Raw genomic sequence first — 22,651 nt, 5'->3', positions numbered from 1 at the left:
TGAACTCATTTCTTTTTGGATAGATTATCCAGCGTCCTAAAACTAGAGTATTGATTAAAACAGTAGAAGGTCTGGAACGAGATTCTAACTCAAGACAGGCCTATCAACGCTAATGCCTTAAAAACGCCCACATATACCCCGGGACAGGCATAACGCGCCAAGAGGATTCCCCTCTTCCAAATTCCATTCTCCCCCTCTCAACGTGGCTCATATATCTTCTTTAAGAAATGGAAATTGACGGTGCGAAAGCTACTGTACGAGGCAACATGGTGGGGGAGCAGGAGGTGACGGAGGAACCAGACGTTGGTCCAAAGCCTAGGCCATGGAGTCGCGAAACGTGAGTGTATGTTTCCATTTGCTTGAACAGGGAATTTAACTTTGACAGATATTTCGGTTCATTCTTGTTCAACCTAGCTGCTTTCGCCCTCCCAGCCTTGTACAGCACCCTCAGCAAGCTCTGGGTGGCTAACATCGACGCGAAGCAAGTAGTCACGACCGATATCTACACCTACATTGGAGTCATTGTGGAAGTGCTTAACGAGGGTCTGCCTCGCTCTGCATGGCTCGTCATTGGGGACAAGTCCACGCGCACTGTCAGCTCGCGATTGAATCTGGCTTACACAATGATCCTTGCACAGACTGCCCTTGGAATAATAATGACAGTAATATTCCTCGCAGCCTCCAAGACTCTGGCCTCAGGGTTCGTACCAGTGGAAGTGCGACAAACTTCCATCACCTACGTACGACTCTCATCTGTACAGGCCGTGACCTCTGCAGTAGAAGCTGCTTTGTCTGCCTCAACAAGGGCGCTGGATAACCCCGACGTGCCGTTGATCATCAGCTCTGCCAAGTTCCTCATCAACATCGTTCTCGATTTACTAGTTATTTCAAAGGTACACGTTGGTGGGTGGAAACCTACAATTGTCATGCAGGCCATAATTCGGCTTGTTTGTGATAGTGTATCGTCTTTGGCTGGGCTGATATACTTTCTCACCTTTGTCGCGAGAGGTTCTCAAAAGGATACAGATGGTCCGCATAGACTGCGCTGCAGCTTTTCCAGTTTGTTGATACTGATCAAACCTAGTCTTTACACATTTGCCGAGTCGGCTATCCGAAATGCAATCTACCTGTGGCTTGTCCATAGCATCATTCTGCTAGGAAGTGACTATGCAACTTCATGGGGAGTCTTTAACACGATCCGCTGGGGGCTTGTCATGGTTCCTGTACAGGCATTGGAGGCTTCTACCTTGGCTTTTGTGGGTCATAACTGGGGCCAATTCCGTGCTGAAAGTGACAGGGTATACCCTACGGCAACCAGACAAGGCCTTATTGGTATGCGATGCCTGAATTTGTGAGAGCTACTTACTAAATTGCCCTCGTAGAACTGATTCGGCCAGCGCTTCGATCCTGCACGATTGTATTGGTTTTTGAGACAACCATGTGCATTGCACTATCGCTACGTGGGATAGAGGCGTTTGCGTATTATCTATCCGACTCGAGGGTCGTGGCAAGTATCACTCAAATCATGTGGAAGGTAAGTGAAGAGAATGGATGATGAGCATAACCTCTATTAACATGTAATAGAATATCGACTGGACCTACATATTTTATGGTCTAAATTGCCAGATCGCAGCAATTCTTCTTGCGACATCGCCGCGATGGTACCTCTACCAATCACTTGGATCCAACTTCCTGTGGATGCTGCCTTGGGCGATTATTGTTACAGTCATATCCTTGCCAAAATCCTTAGCGTGGACGTATTATGCAATCATATTTGGCGGCGCTCTTGTTTTTGACTTTATCAACGTGAGCTTGATTGCCACCCTGTGGGCTTACAGACTCATGAGAGGGAAGGTTGGAATGGGTTCAGAAACCTAAAGTTATTAAGATAACCTACCCAACCATGCTATTCAGTGTGAGCCTGGTTGTTCTAAGTCAATACATCATTTGATTTTCGCGGTGTATAGATTAGAGCAAGAAACTAAAACGGCTACTGAATTTCAGACATCTTCTGAATTTGATATTGAAACTTGGAATATAACAAAACAAAGGGCTGTTCTCGAGTCACAGATCAAATGTCACTCAAAATTGTTTCCAGATCTTGAATGAAGCGTTGAACGTCATTCTCACTGATCAACTGGCGATTGCCCTCAAATTCAAGATCCAGCTTCCCATCCCGTGGGGTAGCATATATCTCCGGTCGGTTTCGAGGCAGAAGATCCGCATCGTAGAAGGATATCCGACTTTCTGTCCCAAGGAAAGTAAAATTACGATCATCTTCTTGCTGGAAAGAGGTCCTCCAGCCAAAGTCCTTTGTGTCATCAGGCCAGTCAGTACAGTTCCGGATAATTTCTTCCATCCCGGCGGTTTCGTATCGAGAATCCTCAATGATCTGACGCTGCAATTGCAATGCAATGCTCGAAAGAGTAGCATGGGATTCAATGTGCACGCTGATAGGGATCTCGGTCATAGATGGACCAACCACATTTTGCAGACTGCTCGGTAGCATCGACCGGCCAGTGACTAGACGACCAAAGACAACATGAGCTTGTTGGTACTGGCGGGACAATGTCATAGCACACGCGGCATGGAATAACGTCGCGGGCGACATCCCCTCAAACAACCGGCCTTCGGGCATTGGGATTGTCGCTTTCACTGTCAGCCGGTCCGTGGTAGTGTAAACACGGTTGGAGTAATCTACACCAGTCCAGTTGGGATTTTGAGCGTGTTCCAGTCGCGAGGACCAGTAGGCGAAGGCGTTTGCCTTCTCATCCTCCCTATAGGTAATATACTGGGGAAACTTCGGTTCATCAGGGAGAGTATCGCCGCAGTAGAGTGAAGAGAGACTGCGGAGGACCGTATCCCAGCTAAAACCGTCAAACTGGGCGTGCGAGATCCGGAAAATGAGTCGGTGCTGCCCAGAGTGACTCCGTATTGCCATGAATCGAATGAAGGAAGAGCCAAAGGTTCGAATCCTTTTTCGATCCAGCTCACAAATGGAATCAACGAAGGCTGTAATATCATCGTCATGATTTGCCTGGAAGTTGTCGTACGCGGGATTCAGATGTTCGAGCAAAACCTGCCAGAATCGACCGTGCGTTTGAATGAACACAGTACGAAGGATGTCGTGGTGGTCTACTAGCCTGCGGCATGACCACTCTAACCGTGAGAAGTCGACATTTGCTGGAAGGTCAAATATCCAATGTGGCAATCGGCTGGGTGGGTCTTGGAAAGCATCCAATATAGCACATGTTTGGAAGTCGGTGCAAGGAAGCACATCAAGAACAGCCCCAGCCCCAGGGTCGAGGAGAGGATCGACAAAGTGAGCGAGGAAGGGCTTTGGATCATTCGTCTCGAGCAAAGCGAAGGGTCGCGACAATGGCAGAGAGTCCTCCATTGTGGTTTGTTGAACTAAAAGGGCGAGTTGAGAGAGCCGCGGGGCGTTGAAAATATCCGCGACTGTGAGCGAGAGCTTCTCATTCCGTGCCGCTGCCACTAGTCGCATTGCTGCGATGGACTCTCCGCCAATTCTGAGGAAATTGCTGTCGGCATTGATGATGTTCGCATCCATTCCAAGAACCACCGACCATAGTGCTTGCAGTTTCTGTTCCATGACCGTGGTCGGCGCGCGATGGGTCTTCCCGTGGGACTGCAGTTTTGCCAGGTTCTCCAAAGTCTGAACAGCTCCCAACTGCCGTAAAGCCCTTCTATCTGTTTTATCTGTGGTAGTCATTGGAATCCTTTCAATGGGGATGTAGGCGCCAGGGATCATGCTAGGAAAGAAGGAAGATTAGTATCAGTCGTACTTGTCGAGGACTGGAAAAGTGGGGTTAGATCAGGGAATACATACTATTGCGGTAGACAGCTGGAAAGCCTGTCCTCCAAGCCGTCAACAAAACGCGTCAGTTTCGACAAAGTGTCTTCCTCGGACTGTTCCTCTCCAGTGGGGGAGAGGGCAACAAAGACGGCAAGAATAGGACTGCTGTTATTAGGGGTAATAATCTCTGCCGCCAGGCCATAAAATAGATCAGGGTGGCGCAGGTTTGAGCGGATATGGTATTCTACTTCAGCCAGCTCAATTCGTTGGCCTCGCAGCTTGACCATACCGTCCTTACGGCCGAGGAAATCTAGCGACCCATCTGAGTTGTATCGAAGTAGGTCACCCGTCTTGTATAGGGTGGCCTGGCGGCCTGGAAGGCTTGGTGCACCTTGGAGCAACCAGGGTGGATTCTTGATGTATGCAGTGGCCGTCTTTTCAGAGTCGTTAAAATACCCTCGACTGACCGTCGGACCCTCAATGAGAAGCTCTCCCACTGCGCCAATCGGGGCCAGACGATCGGGACAGCCTGGTTGCACGAGCCATGTCCGGGCCCCATATGAGTACCCTACATGATTGTTGCGCCCATGAGGGTAGAGAAGTGTAAAGGTGAGGGCCTGTGCACACTCAGCCGGGCCGTAGATTCCAATGATGGCCTCAGCCTGCTTCCACCGAGCTATCTCAGTGGTGGGAATGGGCTCACCCCCCATGGCCAAGGTTTTGAGTCCTGGCAGGCTTGATGGCTCCAAGGATCGCACCACCGAGGGGGTGAAGTACGAATAGTCGCAATTCATGCGATTGAAGGCCCCCGAAATGTCATTTCGACGCTCCAACTCGTCAGGAATACAGAGACAGCCTCCGCGGATTAATGTCTGAAGGGTATTGGACCATGATACATCAAAGCTATATGAGACAAAGTCAAATACGCGCGTGCCCGGTTGAATACGCAGCATATCTGCCTGATGCGTTGCAGCAGAGGCAAAATTCTGATGTGTAGTCACAACGCCTTTCGGTGTTCCTGTGGAGCCGCTGGTGAATACCACTGATATTGAAGAAGTTAGTACGGTGATTGGAGAAAGGAAAGAAAATCGAATAGAGACCCACCGTATAAAACATTGGACGGGTGAACTGCGGGCAAAGGCTGGGTGAGAATATCTTTAGCCACTAAATCCAGGTAATCTTGGTCAATAATCATGATCTCAGCATCAGATAGATGACCTGCCAATCTGGCAGTTTTGGCCGATGCGAGGACAACCCGGGGATTGACTTGTTTGACAATGGACTGCAGTCGGGATTCTGGTTGAGTTGAGTCCATTGAGAGGCACGCAGCACCTGACTTCATCACCCCAAGAGCTGCGACTGGATGCCACATGGACTTCTCAAAGCAAAGTGGAATGATGGTACCAGGACCAACACCAAAGGCTACCAAGTGTGAGGCCAACCGGTTAGAAAGTTGATCCAGCTCAAAATACGATAAATGGCCGTCCCAGGCGCATATGGCCGGCTGGTCCCCATAATTTTGAGCAGTTTTAGTAATCAAGCTGTGCACGCATTCAGCGATGGCTGGTGGAACAGACGAGTTCCAGTCCCACAGCTCTGCTAGATCAGCACCACTGAGGGTCTGAATGTGATCGACAGGCTGCCTCGTGGCCGTACATACTTGACGTAAGACGTGCTCAAATTGAGAGGCAATTCGTTCCATCTGCAATGTGTCTACCACTCTAGAATCAAAGCTAAACTCAAGCTGCAAACCATTCGTCTTCGTAAGTTGACACATGATCATGATAGCATTTGGGTTGGAGTCATCGAGATCCTGAGTTGCGGAGACAAGCTCCCTGGGATTCTCGTAGGGACCATGAGGGTGATCGACAGATTGGCCTTGACTTGCCGGCTGAACAACGAGAAGAGTATTGAATCGGCTCCCTCGATCGGTGTTTTTGTCAATGCGCCGAATTGTGAGGAGCTCAGTCTGTTCGTAGGCAATCATGTCGATGGACTGCTTCTGGATGTGAGCGAGCAGACTATCGACCGATTCTTGGAAGTCAAGTTTGACTCGAATAGGAACAGCATTTATAAGAGGAGCGATCATGCGATCCAAACCTTGGACAGGAGCTTGTCGGCCCGTAACCATGGCGCCGAAGACCACATCGTCCGAGTCCATGTACCGCGCAGTGAGAATGGCCCACGAGGCACGAATGACTGCGATAGTAAATATGTCAGCAACTCTTACGAAAAATAGTAGTGCAATGTAAGCGAACAACATGAACATACTGGTTGATGGAGTGACATCTCGCCGTGGCCACTGAAATCCCTCCAGACTGCGTCGTACCGTACTATCTGCTTTAGGTTGATGATCCCCATGGGGCAATGCTGGGAAGGGGATTGCCTCGAAATCCGCAAATTCACGACACCAAAAGTCCTTTGCCTTCTCAGCATCGACCGCCATGACATGCTTGATGAAAGCTTGGAATGATGCCACTGGGATATGGCCATCAAGGGGGCCATCATACGCCTTAGACACCTCGTCCACGAGAAGATTTAATGAGTAGCCATCATATATCGCATGATGCTGGGTTAGCAGACAATATCGCTCCTGGTTGCGTTCATCTTCCACAATTACAAGCCGAGTCAGCGGCGTGGCTAGACCCATGGGCCTGTTTTGATATTTTTGGAGATATTGCTGCAGCGATTGAGTGATGTCCCAGTGCAGCGATTCATCCACTATACCTTGTATGAGCCCCTCCGTTGGAGAGTCCACAATACGTGAGCGAAGAATGGGAGCAGAAGCCCTACTCACCATTTCCCATGCATTCATGAGACGTGACTCATCGACATCCTTCCTCAGCTTGAGCAAGAGTCGAGCGACATACGAGTTGGCGCGCTTGGCGGTCATGGAGAGGAGCGACTTTTGGACACCCGTACAAGGGAAGATGTCCTCAACTTGGCTAACTTGGATGTCGCATTGGCTCGCGAAGTCGTCCAAGATAACATGTTGTTCTGAGGGATCCTTTAGGAGAGAGAATGGGTTGATGACTTCCATCTCGTTGGCGTCTATCGCAATCAAGGCAGACATTGCTTGTGCCATCTCCGACAACCGAGGCGTGGTGAGAATACTATGAACTGACAACTTCAGCCCCCGCCTACGAGCCAAAGATGCTAGCCGCATCGCCGAAATGGAGTCACCACCCAGACGAACGAAGCTGCTTTCGGCCCCAATCTTCTCGGCGGATATATCGAGAACTTCAACCCATAAAGCTTGCAGGTGGCACTCGGAGGCTGTGGTGGGGGCCAACGTAGCCGTAGGGCCATCGCTTGGTGACAAGAGCTCCAGGGTCAAACTGGAACCCATCTCGCGCAACCGGCGTCTGTCTGTCTTGCCACTCGCTGCCATCGGCATAGATGGGGTTGCAATATAAGTTGCAGGTACCATGTAGGACGGAACCCGGCTCGGCAACTCAGCTTCAAGATGGGGCAATAAGTCGGACAACTGTGCTTGATTACAGTCGATAAAAACGGCGAGCATCGGCCGACCTGTTGCTATTGGCTCTATAACTTCTGCAACTGCTGTTGGCGCAGCACCTGACGAAGATCGATCCATTAGGCATTGCATGACATGATGCTCAACATCTGCAAGCTCGATGCGTTGACCTCGCAGCTTGACCTGTGTATCCTTTCGGCCCACGAACGCGAGATTTCCAGTGAGTGGATGATATTTGACAAGGTCACCTGTCTTATACATCCGACCCCGCCGCCCCGGCACTGTTCCATCAGGGGAGCCTTGACCTAGCCAGTATGGGTCCTCGATGAAGGCGGCCGCCGTTTTCTCTTCATTTTGGAAGTAGCCCTGTCCAACCAGAGGTCCCTCGAGGCACAGCTCACCAACCGTTCCAAGTGGTGCCAGTCGGTCTTGGTCCTTTGGGTCCACCACCCAGGTCAGAACGCCAATGCCTTTCCCGATAGAGTGCATAGCAGCAGCTGTAGGCTTGGGAACTCGATGATAGAGGGTAATAGCAGAGCATTCTGAAGGTCCATACACCTCAAATGTGTTGACATGTGGAGGCCATCGAGAGAGATCCTCTGGCAAGACCGCCTCACCGCCGAGAAAGAGATAGCGCAGGGTAGGAGTACGTTGGGGGTCTATCCATCGCGCAGTCGAGGGAGTTAAGAATATGTGCGTAGCTTCAAATCGTCGCACGCTCTCCGTCAGATCGCTTTTCCGTTCTTCCTCGCTGGGGATACATAAAGTGCCTCCGGCGTTCCATACATGAAAGAGGCACCAGTAGACTGCATCAAAAGAGTAGGAGGAGAAATCATATAAGCGTGTCGTTGAATTCATTTCAAGCGTGGCTTGCTGGTGGACGACAGCACTGGCGAATTGTTGATGATGCATGAGGCATCCTTTGGGGGTTCCGGTGCTACCACTCGTAAACACGGTGTACAGAAGATCATCTGGAGATACAACCGGGAGATCGTGACTTTCCGCGGTCCCATTGAACCTCTCGGTTTCGAGAAGGGAGGATTGCTTCCCCAAGGCCACTGGGTGAGCCACCCATCGGGAACAGCGCTGTTGCTGTGAGATTGAAGACAACATAACAGTGGGATCTACCTGCTGCAATATACCATCAAGGCGAGAATCTGGTAATGATGGATCTAGGAGAAGAGTGGCGCCGCCAGCTTTCATGACTCCAAGAACGGCGAGCATGGCGTACAGGCTTTTCTCAAAGCAAAGCGGCACAATCATATTCCTTTTGACACCCATGTCGACCAATTGGGTTGCAAGCCTGGTTGACAGTCGGTCTAACTCAGAATATGTCAAACTACCATCCCACGCAGAGATGGCCACTGTGTCAGGCTGGATTTGCACAACTTTCTTGATGAGATCATGCATGCATCGGTCTATAACGGCAGGCAATTTCGCGTTCCAGGTCCAGATGTCATTTAGATGAGACTGCGTCATCATGTTTACACCCCCCAGCGTGGTGTGGGGTAACTGCTGCTTGCACATGATTTGAACAGCCTGATCCAGGTGCGCTGCCATGGTTTGAATGGTTTCTGACTGGACAATGGTGGAGTCATAGCAAAATTCGACCTTCAACCTACCTGACTCCAGGTTGCACACTACCGATAGTGCATACGAGCTAAAGCTATGGTATCTGGTGGCTTCATCTTGTTCGGCAGACCGGAAGACAAATAAGCCAGTATCGTCCATAGCCTGCTCGGGTGGTTGGATCACGAGCAAGGTCTGGAAGCGACATGCCTCTTCTGCCGGAGTGCTGACTTGCCGGATGTTGGACAATCCTGTTTGCTCATGAGGGACCATCTCTCGCTCTTGGTCCTGAATAGATTGAAGAAATTGTGGAATAGTGGCATCCCTTTTGATCTGCACACGCACAGGAACTGTGGCAATGGTTGGACCTGGAATCCTCTCGGTGCCCTCGATGGGGGCTTTGCGCCCCATCACCACCGTGCCGAATACCACATCGGACGAGATCGCATATTGGCCGCATACGAGGCTAAATGCTCCGCGGATGATGGTAGAAGGAGTGAAACCGTCTGTTCGCCATTTAACATTGTCGATTAGAACGGTTTGAGTAGAATCGGTTCTTGGTTGATAACTAGCCGAGGGAAGTAGTGGAAACTGCGAGGCTTCACAGCCTTCAAATTGTGTCTTCCAAAAATTGGCTCCGGCTTCCTTGTTCTGATTGCAGATGTACTTGACGAAAGCCTGGAAGGGACATAGTCGAAGAGGCGTTTCCCCATGGTAAAGGCTCTTCAGCGTGCCCATTATCATTGCTGAAGTCGGCCCATCATATATCGAATGATGCATGGTCAATGCAAAGGACCAGCGCACAGGGCCTGAGACACCAGGCGGTTCATCAGTTGACTTGTATGAAAACAGCCCACACCGCATGAGACGGGTACCCAGCCCCATGGGATACTGACGATCCTGGCTCAGGTATTCCTCCACGCTCCCAGCCTTGCTCCAAGTAGCCTTCTCTCGGATTACAACTTGCACAAATCCCTGTCCAGGAAGATCGACGATTCGTGTGCGGAGGATAGGCACTATGCGCACCAGCTCTTCCCAAGCGTGTTCAAAGCGGTGGACATCTATCGAAGAGCCTAGCTCCTGCACGTTCCAGCCGGTGTAATCCCCGTGAGACTTGATTGTTAAAGCTAGCAGACCTGTCTGGAGAGAGGTACAGGGGAATATATCCTCAATGTCGGCCTCGTTGACAGTACAAGCGGATGCTGCATGGTGGAGGGCGAGGTTCTGGTCTCGGCCAGTATCCAATAGTGCAAAAGCCTCGATGCTGTCATCTGGTGCATCTTCGAGGTTCCGCAGCAGGCTGGCCATTTCTTCTAAAATTGGGAATTCCATCACCCCAGCAACAGTGAGCAACAGGCCATGTTGGCGAGCGGTACCTACCAATCGCATGGCATCAATGGAGTTGCCGACCTGTAGGAAGCTGTCGGTGGCCGATATCGTCTCTGGCTCCATTCCTAAAGTAAGGGCCCACAACCTCGCTAACGTGATTTCAGCCGTCGTGACTGGTAGTCGTCCCGTGGATCCTTGGCTGGATGGAGTGCACGATGCAGCAATTTCAAGCAGCCGCCTTCGATCTCGTTTCCCGTTTGTAGTCAAAGGGATACCCGCAAGCGCGATATACCACGATGGAACTGCATACCGAGGAAGAACCATCTGAAGCTTCTGGCTGAGTCCGGCGGTTAATTGGTCGATATCATCTTGGGTTACGATGAACCCCACGAGGATCACCCCGCCTCCACCTGGGGGTGAGATGGTATCGACGATAACCTCAGTGTGCTCGCCTGGTCCATCGAGAAATTGTTGAATTTGGGTTTCGACCTCCTTGGGTATCACAAGCTGACCAAGAACTTTGATCTGTTCATCCTTGCGGCCTAAGAAGATAAGATAGCCATCGGAGTCATATCGAGCCAAATCCCCTGTTCGATACACACGACCGTGCTTTCCTGCGTGGGCAGTCCCGAGACCTTGAGAGAGGAATGTGGGATTTTGGTAGAAGTGCTTGTCTGTGAGAGATGCATTTCCGACATAGCCACTGGCGAGTGCAGGCCCCTGTACCACGATCTCGCCGACCGCACCATATGGGACAAGTCTGTGGCGGTTTTGCGGATCTACAAGCCAGCAACGGAACAAGTCAATGCGTGCAATCACACTGCTGGACCAATTGGGCTCATCGGCCGGGTAGACGGTTACTGCAGGGAATTCAGCAGGCCCGTACCAATTGCGGACAGCACAGTGGTCTTTCCACCTTTCGACGTCGGCTTGCAACATATTCTCACCCCCCATCACAATAGTAGAAAGCCCCGGTACATCTTGTGGACGCAGCAATCGGGCGGTGGACGGGGTGATAAATGCCCAGTTCGCCCTGTATTGATTAATTGCAACCGCGATACCATCGAGGCGTTGGGCTTCTGATGGAATACAGAGACAAGCGGCATGAGTCAGCCCAATGATTGTTTCCAGGGTGGCGACATCGAAATCATACGATGAGAATTGGAACATGCGAGAAGAGGAGGCTACCGACAAACGCAGGGTCGGTTCCTCTGCGTTTGCGGCCAGAGCTCGGTGACTCCAGAGAACATGTTTCGGTTCGCCGGTGCTACCAGAGGATACCAAAACTGAGGCCGGGTTATCCATCTCAAGGACGGGTAGCGGCATGATATTTTCTTCCAATGGAGTCTCCAGAATTTGCTCCATGGTAATACAGCGAGCATATTTCGAGACCGTTGCCAAGCGCTCAGGTGAAGCTAGGGCAACCTCTACACTAAGATGCTGGAAAGTACGGCTCATTCTCTGCTCTGGCATGTCTGCTGATTGTAACAAGGTTATTGCACCGGCTTTCCAGACGGCAACCTGGGCCAATGGCATGTATCGAGACTTGACAAAGCACAACGGCACAACGGACCCTTTCTTGACGCCCAGATGCAGAATTAGCTTGCGCGCGACAACGGTAGAGAGCTGGTCCAGCTCGCTGTATGTGAACTGACCGTCCCATGCATCAATGGCAATAGCCTCGGGGTCCGTTTTGGCACATAAAGTAATCTTGTCGTGTACAAACATGGTTGGGTCCGGAGGCAGTTCTGCATTCTGGGCCCAGAAGCGCTCCAGGTCGAGCTCACTGGCTGTCTGGATGGTGTTGAGTGTAGTCCTATCGGGGGATTTTGTACATAACTGGCGGATGACTGTCTCCAGTTGGTAGACAATCCGCTTAACCTGCCGCTTGTCAATAATTCTTGGGTCAAAGCTCATTTGGATGTTAACCCCCGAGGTCGTAAGTTGAAAGATGACCATTAACCCGTAGACGTTGAATGGGTCGATTCCCATGGTGCTCAAACTGGAGGCGAAGCTGCGTGCCTTGAACAATCGGCTATCTTCATGCAGGCTGTTCCCTGTAGCTATTGGCTGGACTACCAGCAAAGTCTGGAACAACCCGGCATTACGGTCTCCGTTGGCTCGTTGAATATTCGGCAAGCCGTATTGCTCATAAGACATGATATCCAGTCCCTGTCTTTGGAGGCCTTGGAGGAATGTCTCGACCGTATTCTCCCAATCAATTGATACGGCAATCGGAACTGTTGCAATAGTTGGCGCCACACAGTTTTCCATGCCGTTTATATTTGCCTGTCGTCCACTCACTGTCACCCCAAAGATGACATCGTTGGATGCCACATACTGTGATGCGAGGACCGCCCACGCCGCACGGAGGATTGTGGATGGGGTTGCTCCCTTGGAAGGCCAATGTAGAGCAACTGGATGCTCCATAAAGTCACTAGCCTGTGGCTCATATGTTGTAGATGGCAGAGCGGGGAATGCGCGGAACTCAGCGCGAGACAGCTGGGCCCTCCAAAAGTCGTCCGATTCCTGAGTATTTATCTGGCTCAAATGGCGAATAAAATGCTCAACTGCAGTGACTGTCCTCCCAGGCTGATCGTAGTATTGTGCTTGGAGTTCTTCGAGAATCATGGGCAGTGAGCTGCCATCATATAAGCAGTGCGAGATGGTAAATATGAACGTGCGATCGATGATGGCCGCACGACACAGCTGGGTTCCTAGGCCCATCGGCTCTGTCTCATCCTCATGCAAGTACTGCTGGATGTTTTCACCAGACCTCCAGGGCGTGTCATTGAGAACGACCTGCACAAGACCTTTGCCGGGGAGATCCACAATTCGGGTTCGCATGATAGACAATTTAGCGATTGTTTTTTCCCAGGCATTTTTGAGTCGGTCTGGATTGATATCGCTTTGAAGTGGTAATACACTGCGAGATATATATTGTCCCTGTCTTCTAGCTCCAAGCGCCAGCAATCCCTCTTGAAGTGCCGTACAAGGGTAGACATCAAGCACTTGATCTTGCGAGACCGAACAGATGTGAGCAACATATGATCGGCATTGTGACTCGTCCACCCCAAGAGGTAAAAGGGAGAATGCGGGAATGTCTTGCATATCCGACTGGCTTTCACTCTGGACCATTTTCTCGACCATCTTTTCTAATTCGGAGAAATCGAACACATCTGCAACAGTGAGGGCAAAGCCCTGACTACGTGCCATTCCAACAAGGCGCATGGCGCTGATCGAGTCTCCCCCCAAGCGAAGGAAGTGGTCGGTCGCATAGATAACATCTGGCTCAACCCCCAACACATGAGCCCACATTTGCTGCAATAGTCTCTCGCTTTCCGTAGCCACCTTCCGGGCTTCCTTTCGGGTTGGTTGCATTTCTGCCAGCTGCGCCAACGTGAGGGAACCTCCAATCTCTCGCAATCGTCGCCTATCCGTCTTTCCTGTCGGACCGATAGGGAGTTCACTGAGCGGTATGTAGATCCTGGGGATCATATAAGATGGGAGGATACTAGCAAGATGGTTCTCCAGATCATTGGCCGGCCACGCACTTTGCAGATATGCTTTGGGATCTGCACGGCCAACGGCATCAGCAGGACTAACGAAGAGGGCCAAAGTATCGTTGTCACCGCAAGCCGGAGAAAATATCTCTGCGACAAGCATTGTGTCCACTATGCCAATCAAGAAGTCTTGAATGCACCGCTCTATCTCTCCCAGGTCAATCCGCTGGCCTCGGATCTTTCGCTGGGAATCCTGGAGACGCCCAAGATAGATGATATTACCATCCGAGTCGTACGTAACCAGATCCCCGGTACGATAGACTGGACCTGGTCGACCAGAGGTCTTCCAGTGGCCATCTTGCAGCCACGATGGGGAATTAAAACCCTCTTTGTTCAACACGGTGCTATTGACTCCAGCATATTGAGCCAGCATAGAGCCTTCCATGCACAACTCGGCCACAGCTCCTACTGGAGCCAGTAGGTTTGGATCTTTCGGATCGACAAGCCACGCTAACCCGGCGCGACCTTTCCCTATCATACCTGGACGCCAACTGCCGTGACTTACAAGGCACGAAGTAGCCACCGAGGCTTCCGCTGGTCCGTACCAGTTATGAACCGTTTTTTGTGTGTCTAACCATCGAATAGCAGTCTTGTACTCGAGCTTCTCGCCCGCAAATACCACTGTTTGCATAGATGGCAAATCACCCGGGGCTATGGTCTCTGACACAGATGGCGTCAGACACATCCAGTTGGCGTGGTAGCCGTTGATTGCGTCAGTCAGTCGATCTTTTCGGTCCGTCTCGGATGGGATACACAGACAAGCTCCACTAAGCAAAGCAGCGCAAGTCTCTACTGTGCTCACATCAAAATCGTAACCGGCAAACTGGAAGACTCGGCTCGTATCGTTCAATTCAAATGCCACGATTGCAGCTTGAATGTTGGTTGATAAGGCGCTGTGACTCCACGCAATGGCCTTTGGTGTTCCTGTAGACCCTGATGTAAATAGAAGAAGAGCAGGATCACTGGGCAGGTGGCAGTGTGGTGAATATTTGACAGCAATATCGGACCCTTTCCTCTCCGGAGTGAGGAGGCCAGTGATACTGAGGACTGGGACCACCTCGTGGAATGGACATAAATTAGACGACGTGGAGGTAACAACAATCTGGGGCTGCAAGTTCTCAACAATTTGCAGGGCTCGAGTTTTGGAAACAGGTACAGACATCGGCAAAACAATTGCACCAACCCTGAGAGCTGCAAGCATCATCACTGGTTGCCACGCGCTTTTTTCAAAGGCCAGAATGACGATAGACCCAGGAAGTACACCTTCATGAATAAGTCGATCAGCAAGCGTTATAGACCAAGCCTGCACCTCTTGGGCTGTTAAATGCTGGTCCCACGCGGATATCACAACTGCCTCTGGCTTCACATCACTTTGCTGACGAAAGCCATCGGTGATAGATTCAAACTTGGGCTCCGGCTGCACTGCGTTCCATGTCCAAATGTCAGCCAAGTCGTCCTTGGTGAGAGCAGTGATATCCCGCAGGCTCATCCGAGTACACTCCTCCGAGCATAGCTGTCGCAGCAAATGTTCAAATTGTATCGACATTCGCTCGACCTGTTTGGCTGAAATGGCGCCAGAGTCAAAGTTGATCTTCAGTTCAACTCCAGAGTCGTGCAGTTGGCAGATAATCATCATCGCATATGGGTTGTACATGCCCACAGTATCGGCTTCTCCATCCTTGCACACGATTTTCAAACTGCCAGGTTGATCAGTGTTGCTAATAACACTACTCGCCTTGCTGAAAAGACCGTCGACCTCGTGGTCTTGCTGAGCCGGCTGGACCACCAGGAGGAGTTGGAAAAGGTTGGCTTCCTCAATCAACCCAGCAATCTGTTGCAGCCCTAGCTGCTCGTGCTCGGTGGCCTCCACTGTCTGTGTCTGAACCTGTTCAAGCCAGCTCTCGACTGTTTGATTCCAGTCAAATCTCGCGCGGACTGGTACAGTCGCGATTGTGGGACCGGCGATTCGTTCGATCCCGGCCACGTTGGCTTGTCGCCCGCTGATGGTGGCACCATATCTGATATCGTTGGAATTTGTGTATGAGGCCAGTAACAGGGCCAAGGCACCCCTAACTACTGATGATGGTGTGGTTCCCGAGTGTCTCCACGAAATTTCAGCGATTTTGTGATTGAAGTCAAGCTTTTCCCCTGGCCGATACCCCGGAGACGGGAACATCTTCGTTTCAGAGCCCCCGTCCAGGTAGGCCTTCCAATACAGCGATGATATTTCCTTGTCCATCCCCTTTGAATATTTCACAAATGACCGGAAGGGTAGTATGGCCGAGGGGGTAATCTTCTCGTGGTATTTGGCTTCGATGGCATCCAATATCAATTTGGTGGACCAGCCATCGAATATTGAATGATGCATTTCCATGATAAGACTGGGAGTCGCTCCAGAAATCAGGCCAGCACGACACAAAGGGACCCCCAATCCCATTGGGGCGGAGTATTTGACGAAGTCGGTGAGATTCTCGTATCGATCCAGCGTGATGGGGGAGTCGACAACAACTTGAACTAGACCATTGCTAGTCAGGTCGATGACCCATGTTCGCAGGATTGATGCTTCCCGAACAGTGCTTAGCCATGCCTTTTCGAACCGATAGAGATCTGTGTGGCTAGGAAGCTCAAATATTGTCCGTGCAACGTTATTGGTCTCGCTTCGAGCTGTGATAGAAAGCATGCCCTGTTGGAGTGCGGTGCACGGATATATATCCTCAACTTGAGCCACTTCAACATTGCAGAGCTGAGCAGCCTCCTCGCGCATTATTTGAATATCTGAAGGATGGTCCATCAAAGAAAATGGCGTAATTCCTTCCGCTTCAGGAAAGAAAGAATCTTCCTTGATAATGAGGGCAAGATCACTCAGCACTGGAGTCTTAAACACATCTGCCACTGTGAGAGATAGATTGGCCTCCCGTGCTGCAGCAACCAACAGCATGGCTGCAACTGAGTCCCCACCTAAGCGGAGGAAACTATCTGTGGCGCTAATTCCAGTCGATGGTATGTTTAATACCTGCGCCCAGAGCCCACGAACCTGCTTCTCCCTGACAGTTGACGGGTCGCGGTATTCATAGACTCGCAGAATGGTCGACTGTAATTGAAGAAGCTGCTCTAAAGACAAGCTAGCTGCCAGATCTCGCAGTTGTCGCCGGTCGACTTTGCCAGTGGCAGCTACCGGTATCTCTTCAATGGGGAAATAAATGCTGGGGAGCATAAATGCTGGCAATAAACCGTCTAGATCACGGACAAGATTATTCATCGCGCTCTTCACTGCCTTGAGATCCTGGTTCTTGGTCTGCACAAATAGCGCAAGCAGTGCAGTATCGCTTCCTTGGGGTAGCACAGTATCCGCAATGATCGTCAGTCTGTCATTCAGACATGCACGCGCATGGTGCTCCACGTCACCAATTTCAACGCGTTGACCTCTAATCTTTAATTGAGAGACATCTTTCCGCCCTAAAAATAGGATGCTTCCATCCGATCGAGTCTTGACCAAGTCTCCGGTCCTGTATAGGCGGCCTTGCCGTCCTGGGACACCAGGACTCCCAGACAAAAGCCACGCTGGGTTGTCGATAAACGCTTCGCTCGTCTTTTCTTGATTGAAAAGATACCCTTGGCCAACCATGGGTCCCTCGAGGTACAGTTCTCCCGGAGAACCAGGAGGAACAAGCTGGCTGCTATCGTTGGCGCTGACGATCCAAAGGCAGAATCCCATTCCCCTCCCAATATCCGGCCGTTCTTCCTCGCAGCGGTTGAGCCGCGAGAAGGTACATTTCCAGGTACACTCGGTGGGACCGTACGTATTGAGAAGACGAACACGGCCAGCCCATTGAGTCACATTTTCTCGATACGGCATTTCTCCACTCAAAAGGACAGTTTGAAGTGTGGGTGGGACCGAACTAATTGTTCGCAGAACAGTGGGGGTGACATTGATCAGACTAGCCGCAAAGGCCGTGATAGCAGCAGATAGGTTATTCACCATATCTTGCTCGTTGGCAACGCACAGACAGCCACCTGCGCACAGCGTATGAAGAACATTGCTCCAGGCTACGTCAAACGAGTAAGGCGCAAAGTCAAAGACTCGCGACTCTTGATAGAAGCCAAGAGCTTTACCCTGGTGATGTACAGCACTTCTCACATTGCCATGGCTAATGCAAGCTCCTTTGGGCTCCCCGGTAGTTCCGCTGGTTTCGAGTACTAAGGTTAGCATTCTTATTACTCTGGGTGATTGGGACCTGGATCTCTTACGAGGTAAAAGATATATAGACTATGTCTTTGGATGATACCACAGGCAAATCCAGGGTCTGCTGTTTCATTGTGTCCGCAATCTCCAGCAGGCTATCGTCGAGCTGAAGGATGGGTGAATCGCACAATAGAGATACTCTGTTCCGAGTAGTAGCGCAACATATCATTGCTTTTGGCTGCGCATGCCTAATGATAGATCGAAGTCTCGCATCTGGATGAGTGGAATCAAGGGCAATAGCAGCGCATCCGGCTTTGATGATCCCCAACATGGCGACACATGTCCATCGTGACTTGGGGAAAAGAAGGGTGACCGGGGAGCTTGGTGGATTGCCCATTTCACAGAGATAATGAGCAACATGATCGCTCAGGGTAGATAGTTGAGCATAGGTAAAATCTCCGTCCCATGCGCAAACAGCGAGAGCATCTGGTTGTCTTTGCGCTACCTCAGTAATCAAGTCATGAACGCAGCCTGTGATAGATTCTGGGACAACGGTATTGTTAGCCCAGATCTCCTCAAGCTCTTGTGATGAGGGCGATGCAGCATCAGGTGCATCCGGCATTGGTAGCTGAGTATCCTTGTTTGTCTTTGTCGCAACCATTCTGATGGTTTACTAAGATACTTTTGGTTGCAGAACAGGAGGGCAAGGCTTTTACAGCTCTTAATCTCCGGTCTCTCGTTATCAGGCGATAGTGTAGGAATCATCCCCACCTGGGGTATCCATTCGAAAGTCGGCAATGCGTATGCAACTGGTTAGAGTACAGTCAGAAATGACTAGTTCCATGTTTCATGTGACTTGCCAATATGGACCCTGAGGACCCACTTTAGTGCAGATTGACTGTGATCCACATACCGGATCTGGTGTGTCACAATATATATCACCATATTTACTTCCATGTTTTCTTCGGACGATCTACATTGAAAAGGTATTTCCTACTTTGTTAACATCAAAAGCCTAGGGACTTCAGCAATTTCGAGCACATTCCTTACAAATATATATCTTTGATCATGTTTGGGCAACTTGACTTTTCGCGATTTCACAGCCAAAGCGCCGATGAGCGTGATCAGTTCTGTCGTGAGTTGGTTTCCGAGTTGAGTAGGTCGGGCTGGGTACGGCTAGTCAATCATGGTGTCCCTCCAGAGTCTATCGATCGGGCATTTGAAATGGTGTGAAAACATTCCCTCAATTTTTGTTTAAAGATTCCCTCACTCATCGCAGTCTCTCTAGAGTCGCAAGTTCTTCAATCTCCCATTGGACCAGAAGCTGAAATCACCTCATCCTCCCACGGCTCATCCCCATCGAGGTTTCAGTCCCGTTGGCCTGGAGAACATATCAACTGTGTCTAATTATCGTTCCTCGGCCACACAACCCTTACTTAGGGACATGAAGGTATACCTTTGACAAATTGTTGTATTTTATGTTTGTATATCTAACCAGTTCATCAGGAGTCTTATGACATTGGATCGGAACAAGATCCGTTGTACTCCAATATTTGGCCCCCATCAGGAGTTCAGGATGGCTTTCAAGGGACAATGAATTCATTTTTCGCCGTTTGTTACGAGGCTGAGTTGATCATTCTGGATGCTATCTCGATTGGTTTGGGGTTGCCCGTTCAGCTACGTAAACTCCACCAAGCACAGACCAACGAGCTGCGTCTCACCCACTACCCCCGAGTGGATCGGGGGCACTTTGCCAATGCCACCCGCATTGCGGCGCACACAGACTTTGGCACGATTACTTTATTGTTCCAAGACAATGTTGGAGGCCTGGGTAAGCAATACTACCTTCCGAATTTGGACGAGCTGACAGGGTCCAAGAAATGGAACAGCCCCCTGGTAGTGGGGTCTTCGTTCCAGCCGACAATGCTGGCCCCCACGAGTGTATTGTCAATGTAGGCGATTGTCTCCAGATGTGGACAGGCCTACACAGTGCCCGACACCGGGTGCATCTGGCAAAAAGTGAGAAGCAGGGTAATATGATCCCAGAACGCTTCTCGATTGCGTATTTCGCAAAGCCTGATCGTGCAGCCCTTCTCCGTCCACTGCTGGATTCGCTAGACAATGGCACGCCAGTGCAAAAGTTCTTGACGGCCAATGAGTTTCAGCGCATGCGCATTGAGGGTACGTACGCCTAATAGTTCAGCTGCATGCAAACGCTATTCTAGGCCTGTCAAGAATATATGGCTTTTGCAACATATTTAGTGTGATATATCGCATACTTTCAATTTGATGGATCCCGACCTCGACTATAACCCCGCACAATGTAATCCGTCGGTCCGACCAATCTAAATAAGATGTCGCGATAGGTGCGTCGTGGGATGCACTTCCATCACGGACAGTGGCGTTTTAGTTGATTTCCTGCAGGATCCTTGGCGGTCTACGTTCCGACGGTGTCCGGCTCGCATTTACTTGGCGCCAGATAGGTACAGATCACAGCACGTCCCCTCCATTATCTGCAGGGTTCCATGTGCACGTAGTGAAACTAAGGAGTTCAGGTTACGAGATCACAGAGCTGATTCTAATCCCAGCAGGCGATCCCAATAAGGGGCGCTGGTAGTTTAACCATGTGGTTTCAGACAGACCTACCTCATCCACCATCTAAAAAAATTATCTTAGCAGTTAATCCCTAGTCCCCCTTCATCTACAATATGGACTGGCCCGAAATTTGCTGCAGGATTTTGCTATTTTGCTTGGCTGGGGCCGTTAGTTTCCTATTTCGGCGAGTGTACTTCCATCCATTGTCAGTCTTCCCAGGACCGAAGTTAGTGGCTGCCTTCAGTTTCCAACATTTTTACGCCGTGTGGACAGGCCGGGAAAAAGCCTGGTATCAAAATTTACATCGCAAATATGGTCCGTAATACCGTCACATCAGATACCACTTCCTATGGTCTAATTGATAAACAGGCCCGGTCGTTCGCTGCGGTCCCAACCATCTGACTTTCAATGATTTGGATCTGATTCCTGTGGTGTATCATCGCCAGAGTGATAAGACAGACTATCCTCAAGACTTTACCTGCCCGGGCGCAGCCACCAACAAGGCCGGCTATCTTGAATATGCTGCGGCCAAACGGCAGTTTGGACAGGCAGTGAGCCACTCATTGTTATCTCTTACCGGAGCCAGTAACTGATCGATACAGTTTTCGGTATCGCGGGTGCAGTTGTTTGAGAGTCTGGTGGATGAAAATCTTATCAAGTGGGTTTCCGTTCTCAACGAGGAAACCCACACGAATCCCTCAGTAGACTGGGGTACCTGGGTCAAGTAAGTTTCCCACATCGAAACGGGAAATCTTGAACTGGGAACTGACTGGGCTCAGATATTTTTCATTTGATGTCTATGTGCCAATGAGTGTGGGGGAGAGCTTCGGGTTCTTAGACCATAAGTCCGATGTGCGCAATATGTTGCAAAGCAGTTATCGTATCTTCCGGTACTGGACGCTTAGTCGATATCGCCCTATCGCTTGGCTAGCCACCCATACTTCTTTCGGCCGCCGTTTGTTTGTGAGTGGCCGCGATGACCCAACAGGCATGGGAATGTGGACTACTGTAAGTGCCTCTTTTCTTTTTCATGACTAGCAGCTCTGAGCCTCGTCTAGGAAGTGCATGATATCACTCGAAAGCGTATTAAAAGCTCCACAACGGAGTCAAAGCCACGCTGGGAGCACTCCATGTTGGATCAATGGCTCGCAGCCAAATCTGCGGCAGGAGAAGGTATTCCCCTATCGGATATCGAGGACCAGCTAGTTTCTGATGTGTGAGTTCTGCCAACCCAAAACTTCCCTTTTGGATACGTGCTAATTCTATTTACACAGACTGGGTGGTCCCTACGCACTCGCCACCACGATTAGCCATCTGGTGACCACGATGGCCAAGCATCCCCAGGCCGTTCAGCGAGCCCACCAAGAGATTGATAACGCTTTTACCCAGCAGACTCTCTCCAACCCCTCGCCCACCTACACAGAATGCTGTGCTCTCCCTTTTATTGATGCCTGTGTCCGCGAGGCCATGCGCATTACAGCTACTGCCTCTCCTAGATGGCGCTGCTCGCCAGACAGGCCATTGCGTCTCTTAAACCAGGACGTCCCTCCGGGCACTGCAGTAGCTACAAGTCCCTTCACCATCTCCACTCATCCTGATCTGTACGGTGAGAATGCCGAAGAGTTTGTTCCCGAGCGGTGGCTTGAGGCGTCAGAGGAGCAGTTGCGAGTGTGGTATGCATATGATGCGCACTGGGGATTTGGCTATCGCAAGTGTCCCGGGCGACACATAGGGGTATTGGTCCTATATAAGACCTTGGTTACGGTAAGTGTTCTAAGGAGTTTGAGAATGTCGATGTTGTGGAGTTCCGCAGCTGAGAATATTGTTCAAAACAGATCCTACGCAATTTCGATATCAAAGAGGGGATTTCAGGATCGTCATCCCTGCTGATGCTGCCACGAAAACCTTGATCCAACAAACCCAGAAGATGTTAAGGCAGGGGTATACAACACAGAAATCATAAAGGATTAGGATATTTAGGCTCTATCCATATCGAAAATGCCATACGAATTTCATGTTTTACCGCGTCTCTTTTTTTAGCAGTACTTCAACGCTAACTCAGATGGGTAAATGAGGTTCACACACTTAATACAACTTTTCTTACCCCGTAAGTTTGT

General features: G+C 50.4%; 3 protein-coding genes across 3 annotated transcripts; 2 read left to right on the top strand and 1 right to left on the bottom strand.

Moving 5' to 3' along the window:
* Positions 1-227: 227 nt before the first annotated feature.
* On the top strand, positions 228-1,878 carry N7517_004312 (uncharacterized protein; the record flags this gene model as incomplete). Its single annotated transcript, XM_056722042.1, has 4 exons — positions 228-337; positions 386-1,332; positions 1,383-1,534; positions 1,585-1,878. 4 exons carry the CDS (start codon positions 228-230, stop codon positions 1,876-1,878), a joined length of 1,503 nt encoding a protein of 500 aa, XP_056578292.1.
* A 193-nt stretch (positions 1,879-2,071) lies between these two features.
* Positions 2,072-18,600, bottom strand: N7517_004311 (non-ribosomal peptide synthetase; the record flags this gene model as incomplete). Its single annotated transcript, XM_056722041.1, has 5 exons — positions 2,072-3,773; positions 3,851-4,859; positions 4,922-6,016; positions 6,089-17,940; positions 18,005-18,600. The coding sequence occupies 5 exons, from the start codon at positions 18,598-18,600 to the stop codon at positions 2,072-2,074; spliced, it is 16,254 nt and encodes a 5,417-aa protein (XP_056578291.1).
* Positions 18,601-19,532: 932 nt separating this feature from the next.
* N7517_004310 (Oxoglutarate/iron-dependent dioxygenase) lies at positions 19,533-22,444 on the top strand (the record flags this gene model as incomplete). Its single annotated transcript, XM_056722040.1, has 8 exons — positions 19,533-19,770; positions 19,818-20,120; positions 20,904-21,085; positions 21,137-21,258; positions 21,314-21,542; positions 21,593-21,750; positions 21,809-22,298; positions 22,370-22,444. 8 exons carry the CDS (start codon positions 19,533-19,535, stop codon positions 22,442-22,444), a joined length of 1,797 nt encoding a protein of 598 aa, XP_056578290.1.
* Positions 22,445-22,651: the final 207 nt, after the last annotated feature.

Source organism: Penicillium concentricum, assembly GCF_028827145.1.
Source record: "Penicillium concentricum strain IBT 3081 chromosome Unknown utg000002l_segment0_segment0, whole genome shotgun sequence".
Lineage (NCBI taxonomy): Eukaryota > Fungi > Ascomycota > Eurotiomycetes > Eurotiales > Aspergillaceae > Penicillium > Penicillium concentricum.
The sequence above is the reverse complement of the archived record's forward strand: the minus strand, read 5'-3'. Positions and strand labels throughout refer to the sequence as shown.